This window comes from Puma concolor, chromosome D4 (assembly GCF_028749965.1).
Source record: "Puma concolor isolate L17-30 chromosome D4, mPumCon1.1.hap2, whole genome shotgun sequence".
In the NCBI taxonomy this organism is placed as follows: domain Eukaryota; kingdom Metazoa; phylum Chordata; class Mammalia; order Carnivora; family Felidae; genus Puma; species Puma concolor.
In genome coordinates this window covers 76,703,050-76,724,552 of record NC_141679.1, presented here as the reverse complement: position 1 = coordinate 76,724,552, position 21,503 = coordinate 76,703,050, and the positions used below count along the sequence as shown (strand labels likewise).

At 41.2% G+C, this 21,503-nt stretch overlaps 1 protein-coding gene across 1 annotated transcript in view; it reads right to left on the bottom strand.

Annotated features, from left to right (window-relative positions):
* The window catches only part of PAPPA (pappalysin 1), a 244,271-nt gene that overhangs the window by 126,892 nt on the left and 95,876 nt on the right, over positions 1 to 21,503 (bottom strand). The window contains exons 8-9 of the mRNA XM_086683839.1: positions 7,549 to 7,677; positions 2,461 to 2,552 (exon numbers count right to left, since the gene is read on the bottom strand). Coding sequence (XP_086539965.1) covers positions 2,461 to 2,552; positions 7,549 to 7,677 — 221 coding nt within the window. The remainder of the gene's footprint in view (positions 1 to 2,460; positions 2,553 to 7,548; positions 7,678 to 21,503) is intronic.

The window sequence follows — 21,503 nt, the reverse complement described above, 5'->3', positions numbered from 1 at the left end:
ATAATAGATGTTCATTAAAGATCATCATCACCAGCACAAGACTCAGAACCTAGCAGACACCAACAGCACATCAACCTTTATCTATGAGGGTCCAAGTCTCACCTTCTTGGTACCTCCCTCACCCTCATCTCTTTCCTCTTAAACATCCCAGTTAACATAGTGTGAAAATCAGTGATCTAGTCCAAAACAGTCATTCTGGCTAATGTATAGGTGGGAAAGTTGGGCCCGAGGGGGTTAGGCACCCAAAGACTGGACTCACTGTCCAGTGCTATTTCTAAGAGTCTCCCAGGCCCCACCCATCGACTTAAAATTCAGTTCTTTTTCTTAGATATGGCAAACCATGGCCTGGTTTTCACCTCCTCTCTGCACCAGGCTCCAATAACCAAGAGTATCAAAGACCTCAAATCCATGAGCCAGGGGTCAGCAAAGGTCTGTAAAAGGCCAGACGAGTAAATATTGTAGGCTCTTTGGGCCATAGGATATCTGCTGCAACTGCTCAATAATTTGTAGCCGGAAAGTAGCCATAGACAATACGTAAAGTAATGAGCATGCCGTGTTCCAGTAAGACTTTACTTAACAAACATAGGCAGTAGGCCAGTTTTGGCCCATGGACTGTAGCTCACAGACCCCTTCCACGGACGATGCACTTCTACCTGAAGGAGGCTTTCCTGTTTTTGTTTATTGCCACACAGTGCTGAAACAACCTACAACGTGGGTGTCAGGGCCACCCAAGCATCTCTTTTAGGATACCATATCTAACCCTCACACCACATCCTGCCTTCCTTCCAGAAGCATTTAAGTTACATGCCACCTTTGTGCGAGTAACATAGGAAGATATTTCCCAGCATGACTGGAGAGTGATGCTGGGTGTTGCAAAGATAGCGACAAAGGCAAATAGCTCATAGGGATGGGAAATAGTCACACACCTTGGAAATCACACAAGTCATGGGCAGGTAAGGCCCTTAGAGACCACCTACCTCAATCCTTTCAAGTTTACAGGAGAGAAACTGAGGCCCAGACTAGAGAAGCAACTTGGCCAGTGTTAGGCAGCAAATTCTCAGCACAGTGAGAACTTTGGGTTTTCTTAATTTTCAGCCCAGGCTCCTTCCACCATACCACTATGCTGACATCACGTTTTTACCATGGACCATACCCAGATCGACAGAAAACAACCTTCTGTCATTTAGAAACCCAAGGTCCTGCCTGGAAATTCTCCTCCCGTTTTTCCTTCCTCCATGTCTTCCTTGGCTTCCATCCACGGCAAGCTGTGGGACACCTCTTACTGTGTTGCTGAGCCCCTACCTGGTGCCAGGGAGACAGCAGGTGCTCAATCAATGTGTGTTGAGAATGGAATAAGGGTGAACGATATATGGTGAAGAGCGCACAGTGCTCGCTCACAATCTCTAGGGAGAAGTCAGGTCTAAATGCGTCCCTGTAATGCACTGCAAATGTGAGGACCCGATGACATTTCCTTCCCTTTAGTCTTCCTAGAAAATTGCCTTTCAGTGAGAAATCTTCCCACCAATGTTTTCATCCCCTCAGTAGCTGCCCCTTCCCGCTTCAGATAGAGCACCTCTGTCTTTTGTACTTGCAAATGAATTGTGATTAGTTTTCACCTCCAGCCCAGGGGATTAGCCGGGGGACCTTTGATCTTCAGGTATCGATTTGCATCTTAAAGGAAGTATGATCTCATCTGAGCCAGCTCAAAATTCCATCCCTGCCCCCCAACCCCTGACTGTTTACCAGCCCCGGGCTGGCCGGGGCCTCCCAAGTGGGGCTGTAACAACAAGAACAGCCAGACTCCTAGAGAAGCCAGAGGAAAACAAATTTCCCATCTGACTCAGTGAAGGTGGGAAAAGGACGTTTGCTTTCTAAACACAGGCTGGTCTGCTATTCCTCGAGGTTCTGAGTGTGCAGAGGGGACCTCAGTGGTTCCTGGATCTTGGCTGGGGGTTGTGCAGCAAACTAAGCTGAGCATGTGCTTAAGAATCAGGCAGAATCAGGTTCAAGCCCTGGCTCTGTCTGTTCTGTCTCCCATCACTTCTAACTCGTGTGATGCTGGACAAGTTTTATCATTTCTCTGGCTTTTGATTTTTCTCATCTCTAACATGAGAATAAAAAGCCTTAATAAAAATCTATACTCATAACCATCCTGGAGAGCTGGCAAGAAGAAGGGCTATGAGGTGAAGCTAGACTGAAAAAGAGTTACCAGCAGCCATTGCTGTCATCCAATGGGAACATGAGCTCCGTGAGGGCAGGTGCAAGTGCCCATTTTTGTTTGCTTCCCATTGCTGTATTCCCCAGTGTCTAAAACAAGGTCTGGCCCACAGGAGGCATTCAGCAAATATTTGTAATACAAAGGAGTAAATCACGATTAGTCATAAGTACTGCAGTTATTGAAGTGGCTATTCTGCACGGTCCCCTTCTCCAGCTAAGCCCAAAGAAATGACGAAGACTTACCAATGCAATTGAAGGAGTCCTCCTTTCGGCAGAAAAGGGAGCAGCCATCCCCATTGAGCTTATTCATATCATCACATTCTTCACCTTGGCTTCTGCAGACCAGGTACAGAAGAGAAATCTGTCAGAGCCGCTTCAGGACCACAGCTGGGCCTGGAAGAGCCCCTCCCAGGCCATGAACATCCCAAGAGGCCTCAGGCCAAATCCCTTGCCCTGTCTGAGTCTCCATTTCTCCATCTTCAAAATGAGACGTGTAAAGATATAAATTTGTAAGATCCTACTACATTGGCCTAACTTTGGACCTCCCATGACAAAGCAGAGTTCCTGCCTCAAACTCATTCTCTGAGATCTTGTTATTTAAGTCAGATGGGAGAAAGAAATGGATGAATGGATGAATGAATAAATGAACAGAACTTGCTCCTCTGTGTCTGGAAGATCTTGCTGCCATTTTGAAATGGTGGATTTGAAGGAAATTTCTGAGCTTCTGAAATATCAGCGCTATTCTTCACTATGACTTAACTTACCCACCCACCCCCCCCCCACATTCCTCCCCCAATGAACTTAAAAATAAAGATTTTTTTTTCCCAGTCACATGCTTGAGTCTGGTCTTCCTTTCACCAGCAAGTATTGCTCTCTCCATTGGGTATGTCGTTTCATGGCATCAGGAACTCCAAGGGCCTTGAAACTATACTACTGGGAAACAGAAGTGCCTCCTCTTGTTTTTTTTTTTTTTTTTTTTTTTTTTTGGTGTTTTGTGGGGTTTTCTGGAATACTTTCTATCACCTAAGAGTGATTCTGCAGAGGTTGGGATGAACAGAAAATGAGCAATGCTTTCTGAATTGGAAGGAAGAGTAAGAGCTGAAGGACTGAATGGATTGCCACTACCTGGAAAATCCTCATCCATTGAGAAACGGAAAACTTGGTGTTAGATCCCCTTGTTCCAAACCGGCCATGTGATCACAGATAAGCCACCTAATCTCTACTTGACCATTTAAATCAATTAAGACTACAAAAAAAGTTAAAATTCCATTCCTCAGTCGCCATAGCCACGTTTCAAGTCCTCGAGAGCTGTACTCGAGAGCTAGTGGCTCCTGGACTGGACAGCACAGAATATGTTTCCATCACTGCAGAAAAGTCCACTGGACAGTGCTCTTCCAGATGCTGAGTCTCTGTTTTCCCACAGGTTCAAATGGAGATCATCAGACTTGCTCCTTAGAGCCAGCACAAGGACAGAATGTAACTTAACAATGGTTGGCATGGTGCATGACATACAGTAGATGCTTGGGGAATCACGGATCCCATTCCCTCTTAGTCCTGGGAGGTCTCTGCAGAGTGTGTGGCAGCTGTCCCTCCCTCCCCAGAGACCAGCTGGGACCTGTCACAGCATGGGAGAGGCCTCAGACTTTTCCTTTCACCCGGGCAATTAACACTGGGAAATGTTTGTTGCTTTTAGGAGGTGTTGGAGTAGCAGGATGGTGCCTTGCAATCAATCCTTAGGATGGCTGGGCCATCGCACTAATCACTGAGGAGGCACTCAAGTTCTCCCCTGTCTGCAAACCTAGGAGCCAGGGAGAAGGGAATTCCGTATTCCAAGCTGGGCCCATATTCCCAATCACTGCCAGTGAATCTCTTGTGTTTCTTAACTATCTCATGGGTTATCTAGGGAGAGTTTTTTTTTTTTTTTGAACCTGGGCTGGTTTCCCAAAGCCACAAAGAACACATCTAACCCGCCTTCCCTCACCACCCAAACAGTATGTTCTCTTGGTTTAAGCAAAACATTGGTGTTACCACAAATATCTTCTAGGCATGATAGATCTATCATTAGATAGAGTTTCTGAGAAACCTCCTTTGACCTCCCAAGCTGGAGTGGATGGCGGTCTTCTCTGTGTCCAAAGCCACCAGGCTCCATCTATGACAGCAATTGTCAAACTGACCACCTCTGCCCATTTACCTGACAGCCCCCCTACATTGGGCTTTCAGATGTCAAAGGAAGCGACAGCCTTTGTCATCCTAGCCCCGCAATGCCAGGCACAGTGCCTGGGGTACAACAGAGAGCATGTAGCTACTCCTTTACTTGTTAGTTTTGTAGGGTTGCTGGTCACAAGGTGAGGCAATGGTGCATCCCAATGAGAACATGGGCTCTGGGTTCACATCTAGGTTCTGCTCTTTCCCGGGTATGCCAGGTTGAGAAAGTCACTAGAATCTTTGTACATGAGTTATCTCTTTTGTAAAGTATGGTAATAGAACCTATTTTATATGGATGCTGTTCATGTGGTTTCACATGGAGATAATAGGGTAGCACAATGCTTGTGCATAGCGGAGGCTCAAAAAAGATTTATGAGTATTATCATTATATTCATCCAATGCTTTCATCCATTAGGGGCCTCATGAAGTGTTTAGTCTATCTGAATAACTTTGCAAATTCTCTTAAATATACATAGTAAATTCACATGTATCATCCCATGAAAAATCCAATTAGCTGAGATGATATTCCTCCTTTTCCTCAAAGTTTTTATTTGTTTGTTTTTGCCCAGGGAACTATCCATCAACTGCATTTGGTTTTCTCCAAAGCATGTCAACAAATATTTGGTACCTGTAGGTAACTTAGAAAATATTTGATGTCTGGGTAGGATACCAATTCTAGGTAAAAGTACTAAAAAAAACCTTTATTAAAAATACTACTTATATTAATAATAATTATAGTAATAATAATAATAATAGTTTTAGATCAGCAAGAAGAATGATATTGTTTGCAGTATTTTACCAATACATCTCTATCTGGCTCCAAAATGAACAGACTGAGTTATAGGTCAGGTTCTACATCTGGTGAGTTTCTTTTTTTATTCTTTGTGCTAAACTAGAAAATCCCAAATCACAATTACGGGTTGTCAGCAATGACCGCAAGTGTTTCCTGGATATTCTGGATGCGCAGCTCAGTCTTAGACCCACAGTGATGGGGCACTTTCCCTGGAGACTGCCTTGTTCAGTCGCTCAGTACTCCATCAGAACAGCTGTGTCAAGAGCCAGAAGTTGATGTCTTAATGTGGGAGAGAACAGTGAAAGGCTTCCCTTTCCCCAGTTGCATTACATTAAGCACTGGAAACTGTATCTTCATGTTTAGTTGTTGCATTTGGATGGGATTTTAAGTGCACAGGACAACACATCAGGAGTTTCATTCTCCAACCAATGAGGAGCTTTATCTTCTATGCTTCATGAGTCAAATTCTTGGCCATCAGGTGATTTGTACCATAATTCAACACTTAAAAATCCTTATATTGTCTCCTTAATATTAAAACCTTGATAATTCATGCTTTGTAATTATAGCTGCAGGACATTTAAGACATGGATATATCCCTGAGATATGTCATTTCAGCAATTCACTTGAAATTGTGCAAATAATCATTACTGGCCTTGCCAGTGTCTATATTAAAAGAAAGCATCATTTTTTCATTCCCAAAACTGGAATTAGTACCTTTCTTGTCATAGCCCATATACTTCAGTCTGTAGGGGTGGTTGAAACTTGGACATTCTTTCTGCACAGCACGTTGAAAAGATGTAACATGCTGGCCATCATCTGATCATATATGCAACATTCAATATTTCCTTCAATGGAAGTCATGACTAGAAAGCAAACTGCTGGCCAGTAACTGATGTCTGTGTGGATGGGTATTCATGTGCAAATGCTGTACTTGCACAACTGTGTTATCCTTGCTAGCCTGGCCGGTCCTTTCATCCCAAAGCAGGTTTCCAATTTACATTACATGCCACACGATCATCGGTACCAAATTAAATTGCTCTTCCCCTCCAGCACCAGAGTCAATGATGAACTGAAAGAAGGAGTCATCTAGCACTTTTCTTTCATATATGTACCACACCTATGATTCATGGTCTGCATATCAGCGGTTTCATCCAACTGTGAAACAAATTCTCTTTACGGCGCCCCTCCCCCTACAGAAACAGTCACTGCAATGCCACATTGCACAGATATTATGTGACACCCAACAGCGCCATTTAATGATGGGATTTCGCCAATAGCTTGTTTGTCCTCTCCATGTGTGACGTTTATCATTAAACCTGCCGACGATTTTAAAAGTCTCTTAGCATTAGTACAACTTGCAACCACGTTAGCAATAAGGAACACAAAGTTAGCAATAAGAAACTTAACTGCGAATGATTTCTGGTCCCTTTTTCACCTCTGGGGAAAAAACTATTCGATGTTGTGCCAGAAAACATTTTTGTGCTAATTTTGGAGGAAAAAACTCTTAAGAGGAGGTTTATTTTATTTTATTTTTTTTTGAAAAAATTTTTAAACAATGTAAGACTCTTGATGGTTTCTTGCCCCTATTTCACAGTTGTGCAATACCTCACCCTGTGGACAAGGGGATAAATGGACTGATGACCCAATAAAATCCATGGTGTAGACATGCAGCTTTCTATTTTCTACTCACACTTTTCCTTTTTGGCTGCTCATGTGGAGTCTTTACACTTTCTGATTCCTTTGCCCCCCTGCACTTATTTATGTTCATGTTCAATATTCACCCTGGAGTGCTGTTTACTACATGTGGTTTCAGCATTATAGCAAGCTAGGATATTTTGTTATTTTGATGAGCCTATGATCCATTTTGTAAATTGTTACTATAACACGCTACAACAGAAATAACAAAAAAAATACACAGGTTTTAACAACTTGAAACAGTAGCCAGCAAAGAATATAAAAGTGTTTTGACCTGGATGCACAGCGTCCTGTTAGCTGAATGTGGGCTGGGATGGAAAAGACAAACAGAACCCTTAGAGTCAACATAAAACAACTGTAAGTAAGAGCATGCTGTAGTAAGCACATGACAGTAGCCCTGTCAGAATCATATTCTATATTACATACTCGAGAAACAGATGTGTTCCAAGAAGAATCACTGCTTTTCTTTTGAGGCCAGGAAGCTACTTGCAGACAAACAGACAGGCTGCTGGGCATTGCTGGGAACTCACAGCTCACACATCGTAGAGTATCTCATAAGCTCTTCTATGTAGCACCCTGACCATCTCGCGGCCTGGTTAACATCACTCCCTCCCCTTTCATTAATGAGATCTACTTACTTCTGGATAATGCCGTCGCCACAATACCCACTCCCGTGGATGTATACAGCAGCAGGTGATGGCTCACTCTCTTCACTTCCCGAAATGGTGATGACCCAGTATTTGTACACACTGCCAAGACTGAGATCCCTGGAAAACAAAGAAGACTGTTAATGAAGATGATCAGCTACACAGACACAATTCTGGGGGCAGACAAAATTGATCCCCTTGAGGATATTCTATCAGTCCTGCTTACTTTTGAAAGCACACATACATTAAGTCATCCAATCATTTTTATCATCTGCTATGGTTAAGACACTCGCCTACGCATGACAGACCACACCAGAACGAACAGCAATAATAACTAGCATCAATTGACACATGACTGAATATTACTAGATACTTTTTGATCTTTAATTTAACCTTCACAATAACCCTGGTGGGTAAGAGTCGGATGGAATGTGACCCAAAATGAGGGTGTCTGGGAGAGAAACTAAATGGGATAAGCAGACAGAGTGGGGAAAGTATCATGCCAGATTCTGTGGGCACAGTCCGCTCTTTCCCCCTCATTTCAGGAACTCAACAAAACCCCATTACGTGTCAGTAAGCCCCTTCCTTATACTGCACATCCACTGGTTGTCCTTCTCCCCACCTCCTGCTCCTCTCCATGTGTCTCACTCTAGACTAAAGGAGCAACCATAGCAGCATCCATTAACTGACTGTCAGGCTTGGGGCTACACACATTGTGTGTATTTTCTCATTTGAGATCAAAACAACCCTACGTGTGTACGAGTATTTTCATGTTTATTTTACAGATGATAAATCTGAGGCATAGAGAGGTTAATCAACTTGCTTACAATCATATGCTACTAAATAATATCCTGCATTCTGCCTCCATAATCCCTAGGTTAGGCCTGTTTTAATAATCTCATCCCTTGCAATGGGGATTCTGTCCTGAAATTGCAATTCCAGGCACTGGTGCCTGCCAGGTTCTCAGTTTGCCTAGCCTGCATCTCCCCTCTGCTCTTCAGACCTCCCAGGGCAGTGCGTGTTCCGACTTCCTCACACTCAACCTTATCACCAGATTTCCACCCTCCCCTTCATTAGCCCGTCTCAGCTCCCTGCTTGAATTCATCCTGCCACCAAACCTGGCTACCGGCAATTATCCTCCAAGGCAAAGATACATTTATGTCAATTCCACGTGACAAAATCACCACCCCCATTTCCTTGTTGACCATTTTCAAAGGGCAAGGTTATTCCTCTTTTTATCTCCCCCCACCCTCGGATTAATTATTTACTTTTTAAGAATAAAAAAGTGTCATGGGGAAAAAAAAAATCCCACAAAATGATAATGAAGAGAATTCCTATCAGATTCCAGAGTTGGGGGGTGGGATTTCATAAACAAAAGGATGATGTCAAAAAATCTCAAGTTCTCCTGCCCATCTGTTGTTTCAGCTGCTGTTAGGGCTGGGGCTGTTTGGATAAGGGCAATAAGATAACAGGTGCAGAGGCAATGGACAGACAGTGTCTCCCAAATCTCAACACAATGATGAGTATGAGTTTATGAGCACTGGAGGACTCTGGTGAGGAATACAGCCTTCCTGAGAATGTTGGACTTGTTACCCAAAAGAGACTTTGTTTTGGCAGTGCGAGAGCAAAAAGCACTATTGAGGGTAGACTAGAAGTCCCTGGGGATTCCATTAGCGTTCTGTTAATGAAAGCTAGGTGGTAAAATGCATACACATCTTGAGCTATTATATGTATGAATATATGAATTAACTGTTGCCTTGTAAACTTCTGGAATGCTGATTTGGTGAAACAGGCTTTCTTTTTTTCTTTTTAAAAAAAGCTTTTTAGGTATTTTAGCCACCTCTAGATCAACAAATGTACACTTTTTCTGGTGGTACTTCTAAAACTGAATATCGTGGTGTCGGGGAGAGTGGCTTTCCTTGGGGGAAGGGGAGAGCGGGGTCTTCCCAGGTGATACACGGAGCCACAAGATAAGGAAGCCATGCATCCTACTGTATATTCATCTTCCTCTAAAATATGGAGGCATGTTTTATATTAAACAAATGTGGCCGTGTTATGAAATAAAAAAGGAAATTTTCTTCAGGCTACATCTCAGGCCACTGGGGGCATATGGTCAATGTCTGAACTAGATGGAGCTCTTCTGTGGAAAGCAAGAGGGTGTGAGAAGTACATCTCTACGTTGTGTTTTTCCTTGTAGTGTGCGTCACAAATGACTTATGGCTGGTAATATTTAAGGTACTCTGCTAATATTTGTGAATGTTTTCCGCCTCCCCCCTACGTTGCCCTCGTTGCTCCCCTATTCCTCCTCCTCCTTCTCAATAAACACAAGTCTGAGGCAAGCAAACACGTGTCTCTATCCTGGCTTCGTCACTTACGAGCTCAGAAGTCACAGGCAGGTTGCTTCACTGCCCTGAGCCTGTTCTAAATTAGTCATGAACCTGACCTCATGGCATTTTATTACAGATTGAATGTGAAAACATATATAAAGCATATATGTGCCCAGCCTCTGATGGTTAACAAATTTTAACCCATCACTGTTAATGCTTAAGTATCAATATTCTCATTCACTGGAGTTATGCTATGCTCTCTTCAGTAGAAGGGATGGAGTGACAGATAGCTACATGTAACCTTGGTTAGGTAAACCCACAAACTGCACGTGCCACAGCTTAGTGGAAAGTCTCTTTTCTGCCACATCATGTGGCTACAACACCCTCAGTGCCTGCAGCTTGCTCTCCCTCCACGTGGCTATTCCAACTTCTGAAAATTCTGGATCCCAGAAGGTTTGTCTTACCCCGGGGCAAAATCGGTCTCCCCATAACTTCCGCTCACACCTCCTTCTTACCCACTAGCATCACACAGAACACATCTGATTGGTAGGGAGACCTTGATAAGCCTCCTTCTTCCAACTGTGTGTGCACAGCCCATGTATCATTACCTCCCAGAAGCCTGACAGCAGCTCTTGGAAGGAGGGGTTGTTATCCCAAGTTTCCAGATAGGAAAAGAGAAGCCCAAGTCACTACTTTGGTGAAAAGGCAGGGAAAGGAGAGCAGTGCTGCTGCTGTTAAAAGATTATGTTTTCCATGGGGCGCCTGGGTGGCGCAGTCGGTTGAGCGTCCGACTTCAGCCAGGTCACGATCTTGCGGTCCGTGAGTTCGAGCCCCGCGTCGGGCTCTGGGCTGATGGCTCAGAGCCTGGAGCCTGTTTCCGATTCTGTGTCTCCCTCTCTCTCTGCCCCTCCCCCGTTCATGCTCTGTCTCTCTCTGTCCCAAAAATAAAAATAAACGTTGAAAAAAAAATTAAAAAAAAAAAAAAAAAGATTATGTTTTCCCACTGAAGAATCCTTGTGATAAAACTACATTTCCTCCATGTTGAAGTCAAAATTAATGCTGAGGGCTCTTTTCTCAAGAATCTAGGTAGAAAAGAATTCTTTTTTTTTTTTTTTTTAACGTTTATTTATTATTGAGAGACAGAGCATGGGCATAGGAGGGGCAGAGAGAGGGGGAGACACACAATCTGAAGCAGGCTCCAGCCTCTGAGCTGTCAGCACAGAGCCCGATGCGGGGCTTACACGGACCATGAGATCATGACATGAGCCGAAGTTGGATGCTTAACCAACTGAGCCACCCAGGCGCCCCTAGGTAGAATAGAATTCTTATGGAAGGACAAGCTAGTGACCTCTGAAGACTTTGCTGGAGGTTAGGACCCATTTCGTGCTTGGTCTAAAAGTGGGACATTGATGTCAAGTTGTTCCCTTTAGCTGCTCCTGATACCACCTGGTCTTACCCTGTCACTTAAACTCCTTATCCTGGGCCTCCCACATCCATCAGACTCTAGCCTCTGTCCCTCTTCCCCAGCCCAGAAGCTTCCGAGTGATTCCTTCTGCATCCCTGCTGCGGCCAACATCTCAACCTTGATGCCTGAACCATTCTGTGGTATCTCCCTTTTCCAGAACTGCCAACACCACCAGAATATTATGAGATCCAAAGCCACTCTTCGGTTCAAAATCTCATTTAGAGCAGCGAGGGGCATCACACCGCCAAGCCAAAACTCCCTATTTACTCTTTGCTTGGAACTAAAATGTTACCACTTCCTCTGAAACGTGATTAATTGCATCACTTCTGATTTATTTCACAGAATTCTCAGTGTCATTTACTTACTTTTTTAAAAAGCTAAACCTCATTAGCAGTTAATGGTCAATTCTTCAAATTGCATCTCAGATTAATTTCATCAGTCCAGCTAATAAATGTAAACTGCAGTCTTGAAATGGAATGAGATTGCTTGGCTACTTTTGAGGTGTTGTTTTATGCACCCTTAGTATGACTTCTTTTGAAAAAAAAAATTAACATTTAGCCATCGTTCTTTCAGAAACCTCTCAAATGACGTATCAGCCTTCGGTTCGCCTTTCTGGCAATTATAAAAGAAAACAGTGGCATTTCTAATTGGTATGATATTTCAGTATCCTCCTCAGAAATGTCATATTGATGGTAATGTGGATCAGATCGGGAGCCCAATCTTTTAATTTTTATTCCATTTTTATTTTTTTTAAGATTTTATTAAAAAAAATTTTTTTTTATTTTTATTTATTATTGAGAGAGCAGGACAGAGAATGAGCATGGGAGGGGCAAGAGAGGAGGAGTCACAGAATCCGAAGCAGGCTCCAGGCTCTGAGCTGTCAGTACAGAGCCCAACACGGGGCTCAAACTCACCAACTGCGAGATCATGACCTGAGCCAAAGTTGGACGCCCAACTGACTTAGCCACCCAGGTGCCCCTTTAAAGATTTTATTTTTAAGTGATCTCTGCATTCAACATGGGGCTCGAAACTGTAAGTTCGAGGTCAAGAGTCACATGTTCTACCAAATGAGCCGGCCAAGTACCTTGAGGTCCCAATCTTGGAGTAGAATTTAGTTATAGACTATTGCCATATAGTCTATAGACTATTGCCAGATTATGAAATCATGATCTTGAAAATATTAATATGGACATAAATATCCATAAGGAGGCTAAGCACCATCTGACCTAGCTTTCGGCAAAAATGTGTACTTCTTAAACTGTTGATGTGTCGTTTATATCACACGTGACTGGTCCACGAAAACCCATCTGAAATCTACAGGCACGTCACTTCACTTTCCAGGTCTGTTTTTCTACCTTCTAATCAGGATATAGGACTCTTGCCCCATACCCACGCAAAAATGAAATGAGAAATATAAAAGTGCATCAGCAGAAAAGAGGGATCGAGAGCCTCACTGCACTATGCACATATCCCATTTTGCTGCTCCCAGGAAAAGCTCTAAAGCCTCTTGATTACTCTTTATCGACCCCTATTGTTTCCATCTTATAGCGTTCACTGGTCACAGTCTGTCTCTCCAAACTGTGTCATGCTTCTTTGAAACTCCTTCCTCTGCAATAAGAACAGCGACTGTCATTTCCGTTTGTTGCCTGTTTATCATATACTTGTCACAATGCTTAGTATTTTCTATGAATCATCTCATTTAATCCAAACAACATTTTCTTGAATAATTATTATTATCTCCCTTTTCAGTTGTTGAAAGTCGTATTTAGGAAGGTTGACCTACTGCCCACAGTGACATTGCTTTTGGGACTGAGACTTGAGCCAGGTCTATCTAACTCCATCCCAAGACAGCACTTTCTGGAAGTGGAAGCTGTTATGAACAGAGAAAATACCGCAGAAAAGTTCAAAGACCTAGTTCTGAACCAAGTAGAGTCCACATACAAAGACCACTTTGAAAGTTGTAGGGCTTAGGAGAAATACAAACATTCCTTTAAACACTACCACTACCACAAGCCCTTTCCTGTCTCTGAACTGTCTCTGTCTCTTCATCTATGAAATGGAAATCTCGGGAGAAAGACAATCAACTTTGCAATGCATATTCCTAATTTAATGAGAAATGTAGTTTTGTATTTTTCTGTCATGAGCTTTTCCACCAGCTAGAAGCCGCCTCAGCAGTTAGAACTGTGCACTGAGAATGGGTATAGTTCAAGACCTACCACCAGATTGTCTGAGCTGGACGACATGGTGGGGGGGCACCACCTAGGATGCATCTGGCTGAGGAAGAGCCCAAGTATTCCAGTTCTGCCCTGGGCCAAGGATCAGAGGGTAAAAACCAAGCACTTTGCATACCAACTACCAGCCAAGAATGGGAAGAGAAGGAAAACACTTTCTGAGCCTGAGATGATGTACCAAGGAACTTTATACATACGATTATTACTGTCTTAACGAGAAAATATATCAGTTAGATAGAAAAGTATAGAGAACACTATAAAATAAAAGTCCCTAGGCTCACTACCCAGCTTTGTCAAATTATAACACTTCGCCATATTCCCTTCATCTCTTATTTTTGTTGTAAAAAGAAATAAAATATACTATTTTGTGTATTTGCTTTCAACCCACCTCTGTGCTCCACCTGTATCCCATTTCTCTATCATGAATGTTTTCATACATATGCATTGTTTTGCGTATTTTAAATTTCATAAGTGTTTTAATACCCTATTTATCAATATGAAGCTGACATTTTTTTGTCTAGCATTATTTTTTGAAATCGTACACACTGATACATAAAATTATACACATGGATACATGCAGCTCTAGCTCATTATTTTCATTGATGTAAATATTATATTGTATGAATATACCACACTTCATTTGACCATTCTTTTCTTGATGGACATCTAGGTGGTTTCTATTATTATTGCCACCATTAATCCTTTTTGTTTGCTATTTCCAATAATGTGACTTTAAACATTGGGTCCATTTTCCTTTGCACACAGAACAAAAGTTTTCTGAAAGAAATGTATCTAAAGTAGGATCTCTAGGATGAAGGTAATCGATTGCATCTTCAACTTTGTAGATACTGCCAAATTATTCTCCCAAATGGTTATACCGATTAAGTCTGTTGCCTACAACAGACTTCCAAATGCTCCAGGTCTGTGTCAGCACTTGATTCTGCCAAACATTTTTTGCCAATCTGATGGATATTAAAATATCATTTAATTACTGCTGCATTTTGCCTTTCCCTGATTACTAACAAGGCTGAGTATCATTTCATGTGTTTGTTGACCACATAGGTTTCCCGTCCATGTTACTTGCTTGTTCATCACTTTTGCCTGTTTTAATTGCGTTCTTTTTTTTTCTTTTTCTCTATTGCCATATGAGTATATTTACGTACACTGCGTACTAATCCTTTATAATTAAAGGTACTGCAAATACTATTTCTAGGTCTGTGACTCCTCTTCCTTTTATTCTGTTTAGGCTGCTTTGTTGAGCAGAATTTTTAAATCATCTCCTTCACGATTTGTCCTTTTTATATCTTCGTGAATAAATGTTTCTTTCTGCCAAGGTCATAGCATAGTCACCTCTATTTCTTTTGAATAGTTTTAAGGTTTTTATTTTCACACGTATGGCTTTAATCACGAACAATATAGTTTTTCAAGTGGTGTGTAATAATGATTGTTTTCCCCTCAAATACGGATGAGCCACTGGCCCAGCATTATATATGTAATAATCCTTTTGCTACTGAACTGCAATACCACATCTGCCATATATCATTCCGTACTTAGATAAGTTTGTTTCTGGGTAATCTTGTTTCATTGGCCTATTTTTTCCCATCACCTTATCAATAGCACTTTGTCTTAATATCCAGAGTTTTATAAAAGTCTTGATTTATGCTACAAGTCCATTCTATACTTTGGTTTTCCCCTTCAAAAGACCCCTGAGATCTTCCACGTGAATTCAAAGTTTCATTTTTTAAAATGCCTGTTGGGATTTTGATTCCAATTTCATTGAATTTATAGACGTATTTGAGGGGGAAAGACATCTTTATGGTATTGTATCCTCCCATTTATACACACGCTTCATCTTTTTATTTATATAGGTCTCCTTTTATGGTTTCAGTAAAGTTTTAAAGCTTTCTTCATAAAAATTGTGATGACATTTTATTAGGAATATATACCTAACTTTGAGCATTTCTAGATGTCAGCACTATAGTAAATGGTAGCTTTAATCCATGTATCTATCTACTTATCGATCCATCTACTCACACACATATACACACATGTACCTGCACATCTGTATTTGTATTCTCATATTTGGAGACTAATAACTCAGTTTTACAAATTGATATTATATTTAGATGTCCTCATAGACTGTTTTGTTAGTTATGCCTACTGTATTTCAGTATATATCCTTTAGGAGATTAAGGATGTACCTTTCTATTCCCAGATAACACTGTTTCATTTGCTTTGTCTTGTTTTGATCATAAAGGGGCCTGATTTTAACAAGAGACTTAAATTCTGCATCTAGTAAGACAACCTTGTTTTAGAAACATCATCTCATATGCTACTATTGTGAATTACTGGAATTCAAAGACCATCTAACATTAGAGTCCCTTCTTATTCTGGGATAAGCATGCCTATGTACAACGTGCATGTTTGTGTGAAGGCAGAGGTTTTAATATATTGCTGAATTCTGTATGCTAATATCTTACACAAGTCTTTGGCTTCTTGGTCATATATTTAAATTACCAAAAAGTTTTACCTTTTTCATTTAATTATCTATTTATTTATGTATTTATTCATGTATGTATATATGTACGTATTGTATCATGGAGATAATGTTTTATGTGACACTGATTCTTTTGATTTGTTGTTTTCTGGCCTATGACATGGTAAATTGAAAAAGTCTGTTCTACATATCCCAGAAAAAAAATATGTATATAATTTAATTCAGTAGCAAGGTTCTACACACTTCTATCAGATGAAACATTTTTTTGTGTTGTTCAAAATCTTCTAGATCATTATTTTAGCTTGCTTGATCTATTAATTATTAAGAAAGGTGTGTTAAAATATCATAATATCACAGATTCATCTCTCTTTTACGTAAGTCATTTTTTATTTATACATTTTCAGGTCATGTTATTTGGTATATTTCAGCTCAAAATCGTTACATAATTTCCTTTCATCATTTATATGGTGACCTCTATATCTTAGTAAGATTTTTTGCCTCGATGTTTCCTTTATCTGATGAATATTAATTAGTTTTGCTTAGTATTTGCCTGGCAAATATTTTCCATTCCTTTACCTTTCACCTTTCAGTGAACTTATCTTTAGTTAAGTCCGACCTGAGAACCTTCAGAGGTGACTTTAATCTGATTAGTAGAAGGACTATTGTATCAGATTTATTTTTCACATCTTGTTTGGGCTTTTGAATGGTCATTCCTTTTTTTTTTTTGCATATTTGTTTCCCCTCTTTCTTGCCTGCATTTGGATTTGTTGGATTTCTTTATTTCTGCTCTCTCCCCTTCTCAGTCCATCTAATCTTTACAGACTGTATTTTCCAATTATATTTCTTTTTCTCGTTTACTCTAATATACTAATGAATATGCATACTTGTCACCAAGATCAAACTTCAACAAAAACCTTGGTGTGGACTGCTGCCCCTTCTCTGGGTGTCTTGTTTACTTTTTTTATGTTTTAAATTTTGACACAGGAACTCACGTTCATTAGGTTTTAATCTGTGGGAATCACATGTCTCCTGTGTCAAATCTATATCCTCCTAGAATGTTTTCAAGTTCACTTCTAGGTACCCCTGGAACATCACTAACCCAGAACCTTTTCCCTTCTCTCTCTTCCTCTCCCTCTTTTTTTTTTTTTTTTTTTTTTTTCCTTCCTCAGTAGTTTCCCAGGTCAGGCATTTCCAGACAACGGTGTGCAGTATAAATTCAAACCTCAATCTCTGTGAGGTTTAGGCCATATGCATATATAGTTTCGCCTAGTACACCTTTTCACCATGCATGTAGACTTTCAGGGGTCACCACTGTGTCCTGAAGGCCTTAGGTACAATTCCTCACCTTGAAGAGCTGCAGGGCCCAATCTCTTCTGCTGTGATAAGCAAGAATACTCAACCCACTCAGTTGCCAAAACTGATGATTGTCCCTTATCCCAATTATGGTGGTAAAACATCAGCGTTGGGGCTCACCTGTCTAATTCTCAATTTCATCTTATCTCTTGCCTTGGCCACACATTTTCCTGCTTTCCTGCTTTTCAGTTGCCCATACTAAAGGATGATACTTATATCGGTTACATTTTCATCTAGAATGTCCAGATGGATGCTTTGTATTAGAAACACCTTTAGATTAGCTCCTTCACCAAATTTCTTCATCCTATTCCTAATATAAACTTGAAAGGTAGAAGGCATTTATTTGCATTGTTCAGTTGAGGCCCAGCATAATGTAGTGACCTGCCCCAGGTCAGGGAGATAACAATTGTAAAGCAGAATTTAAACCATGCTGTTTGACTCTAGAACTTCTGACCTTTCCATGACATTGAGTAGACTCCTGAGATAAGCTCATGGTAGTAAGCAAGACATTAATACCCAATCCAAGTACAGAAGACTGAAACTATCTGAAGATAAGACAAACTCCTGTTCATAGTCCTAAAGCCTTCTAGGAAGCTGCAACACAGACTGGATTACATTTTATTTCCTCTGTAGACTTGTAGAGGAAACTAGCTTCAGTTCTAACATATCTTTAGGGTAAGAGCTGACCTTTTTTTTCTTAATTGAGAAGTGACAGCATATTATCATAATTGCTTTATTTTTTCCTAACCATAAAGAACACTCACGTTTCTTTTAACAAATTAGAGCTCTATAAGAAAGAATTAAAAACCAAGGCAAATCTTCTCAAATTCCATCACCACCCTGAGGCAGGCTACCAAGAACATCCTGGTCAGCATCCCTTCCCGATTCTTTGTACATATAAATGCGTACACATAGTATGTTCCGTGAATGTAAGATCCAAATCTATCTTCACTGATTCATCTTTGCTGTTTACAAAAAAGGGGTATAGGAGAACTAAATCGAGCTAGTGAGCTCTACACTAGATAATTACATTTATGACTTTGACCACCTTTTCAAATTCTGGATAAATATACAGTAAAACCTTGGTTTTTGTGAGCATATTTTGTCCTGGAAACATGTTTGCAATCCAAAGCACTTTTATATCAAAGCAAATTTCAGGAACCATTGGCTCAGTTCTGATTATGTGATGTTTGGTGTCACATACTACTCATATTGCAAGACATCGCTCATTTATCAAGTTAACATTCATTAGAAATGTTTGCTCGTCTTGAAGAACACTTGCAGAACAAGTTACTCGCAATCCAAGGTCTTACTGTATTTATATCATTTCATCTATTCATCCATTTATTTGTGCAAAGAGCATTCATTGAGCACTCCCAGCTTCTTGTGGGTCTGGGATTCAAAGGTCAATAAACTAGGGCCCTGCCTTTAGGATGCTCATAAGCTTTGGGGGGAAAAAAGTCAATGGACGGCTTTGACACAGCCTAAAAAGTGTAGGGGCTGTGGGAGCACAGAGTGACATCTGACCCAGGCTGAAGAGCAGACAGCCTGAGAAGACTTCCCAAGGGAGGCTTACTGGCTTGACTGGAGAAAGGGAAGGAGGAACCAGGTCAGGAAAAGGAGAACAATGGCCTTCTAGGCAAATGATATAATCATATTTGTTTCCAGGAACCCTCTTGCACTGTTGGTGGGAATGCAAACTGGTGCAGCTGCTCTGGAAAACAGTGTGGAGGTTCCCCCCAAAATTAAAAATAGTATCTACCCCATGACCCACCAATAGCACTGCTAGGAATTTACCCAAGGGATACAGGAGTACTGATGCATAGGGGCACTTGTACCCAAATGTTTATAGCAGCACTTTCAACCATAGCCAAATTGTGGAAAGAGCCTAAATGTCCATCAACTGACGAATGGATAAAGAAGATGTGGTTTATACATACAATGGAATACTACTTGGCAATGAGAAAGAATGAAATATGGACTTTTGTAGCAACATGGATGGAACTGGAGAGTGTTATGCTAAGTGAAATAAGTCAGACACAGAAAGACAGACACCATATGTTTTCACTCATATATGGATCCTGAGAAAGTTAACAGAAGACCAGAGGGGAGGGGAAGGGGTGAAAAAAGTTACAGAGAGGGAAGGGGGCAAACCATAAGAGATTCTTAAATACTGAGAACAAACTGAGGGTTGATGGGGGGTGGGAGGGAGGGGAAGGTGGGTGATGGGCATTGAGGAGGGCACCTGTTGGGATGAGCACTGGGTGTTGTATGGAAACCAATTTGACAGTAAATTACATACAATAAAAAAAATCATATTTGTTTCATGGAAGATCATTTTGATAACAGTGTAGATAACTGATTTAAGGGGAAAGGTGTAAAGGGTTATGTGGTTGGTAGGGAGACCAAATATCCCCCATGGAAAGAATGATGCAGGAGCGGATGAGTACCTATCAAGTTTTGGCCCCATACTAGGTGCCATGTCCTATTTTGTTTAAAGAGAAATGAAACTTACAACAAAATATTTTTCCTCACTAAATACCTCTGGAGCTGTGTGTAGTCCTCTCTAAAGAGTTTCTTTCTTAACATGCATACATTAAGGTTATATACACTCAGTTTTGTGCCACATAACAACATATTCTTTAATTCCAATGTTGTCTGGGTATCACCCTGAATTCTTAAGAGAACACTTTACTTTTGTTCTAGGCTGAGTGCCACTTTGGTCTTATTTTATACCAGGAGAGGGTGGTCATTAAGGATTTGGGATGGAGAACACCACATGTCCTTGGGGAAAAAACATCTCGAAAGGCAGAGTCTGGCATCACTGTGGATGCCCCCATCCTACATGTCAGGAAAAATGACCATAGTTCTTCCATTAACTTTGGTTGTGATTTTGGATGAATCGGTTTTCCTCTCTGGACCTCACTTTTCTTCTGCTATGGAAGGAAGGAAGGAAGGAAGGAAAGAAGGAAGGAAGGAAGGAAGGAGAGAGGGAGGGAGGAAGCAAGAAAGGAGAGAGAGACAGAGACGGGGAGGGAGGGAGGAAGGAGAGAGAGGAAGGAAGGAAATGAAGGAAAGAAGGAAGAGGGAGGGAGGGAGCGAGGGGGAAGGAAGGAAGGAAGGAAGGAAGGAAGGAAGGAAGGAAGGAAGGAAGGAAAGAATAAAGGAAGAGACAGAGGGGGGAGGGAGGAAGGGAAGGAGGGAGTAAGGAAGGAAGAAGGAAGGAAAAAAGGAAAGAGAGAGGGGGAAGGAAGGAAGGGAGGGCAGGAGAAAAAAAGAAAGCATGTATGGAGTTTCTGGTAGGACTCATCCCAAAGATGAAGATACCATCATGGGTTTCAAAGAGTTCAAAGGCCCAAAGGAAAGCTAAATAAAGTACAGGATGGGTATAATCTAAGGTAGAGTTCGAAGAGCCACCAATACAGAGGGGAACCAAATAGTGGCTGGAAGGATGCAAAAGGCTTAGGGAGACTTCTGACTTTTGCCTTGTTACCAAGACAATATCCATCACTTATTCCTCCTGGCGACCAGTATGAGCTCCAAACCATAGTCTGGATGAAACTAATGAGAATGTGATGGCAGGGGTCTGCGGTCCACTGGGCTTCCCGATCCCTCCCAGTGGGGTTCTGGTCTGTCCCCCTCACACAGGTAACACGAAGCTCATTCTTTTCATGCTTGCTACGCTGCCCCCACTCTGTCCACAGCTCAGGAAGGAGCAAACGTATATATGCAACAGATTAATTCCAGTAGCCTTTGATAGAATTGTCTAAAGATCTGCCCTGGTACCAATTTAAAACACAGTAGCAAATTTAATAAAACTAACAGTTTTCAGCCAAGGCCTTTGTTATTTTGTTTTAATCATCTTTTACCACCAATTGAAATGCTTTTCTACTTTTCTTGGTGCAATGACATAAAATACAAGGGAAAGAATGGAGGGACAATGTGGAAATTATAAAAGATTCAGAGCTTCAAATTCTGGGATAAGGTAATGGCAGTGCTGAGGTTTAGCTGGCTGTCTGTGTCAGGCACAGATCGGAAGGGAAGACATTTGCCAGTTTGGGGAAAACACCACA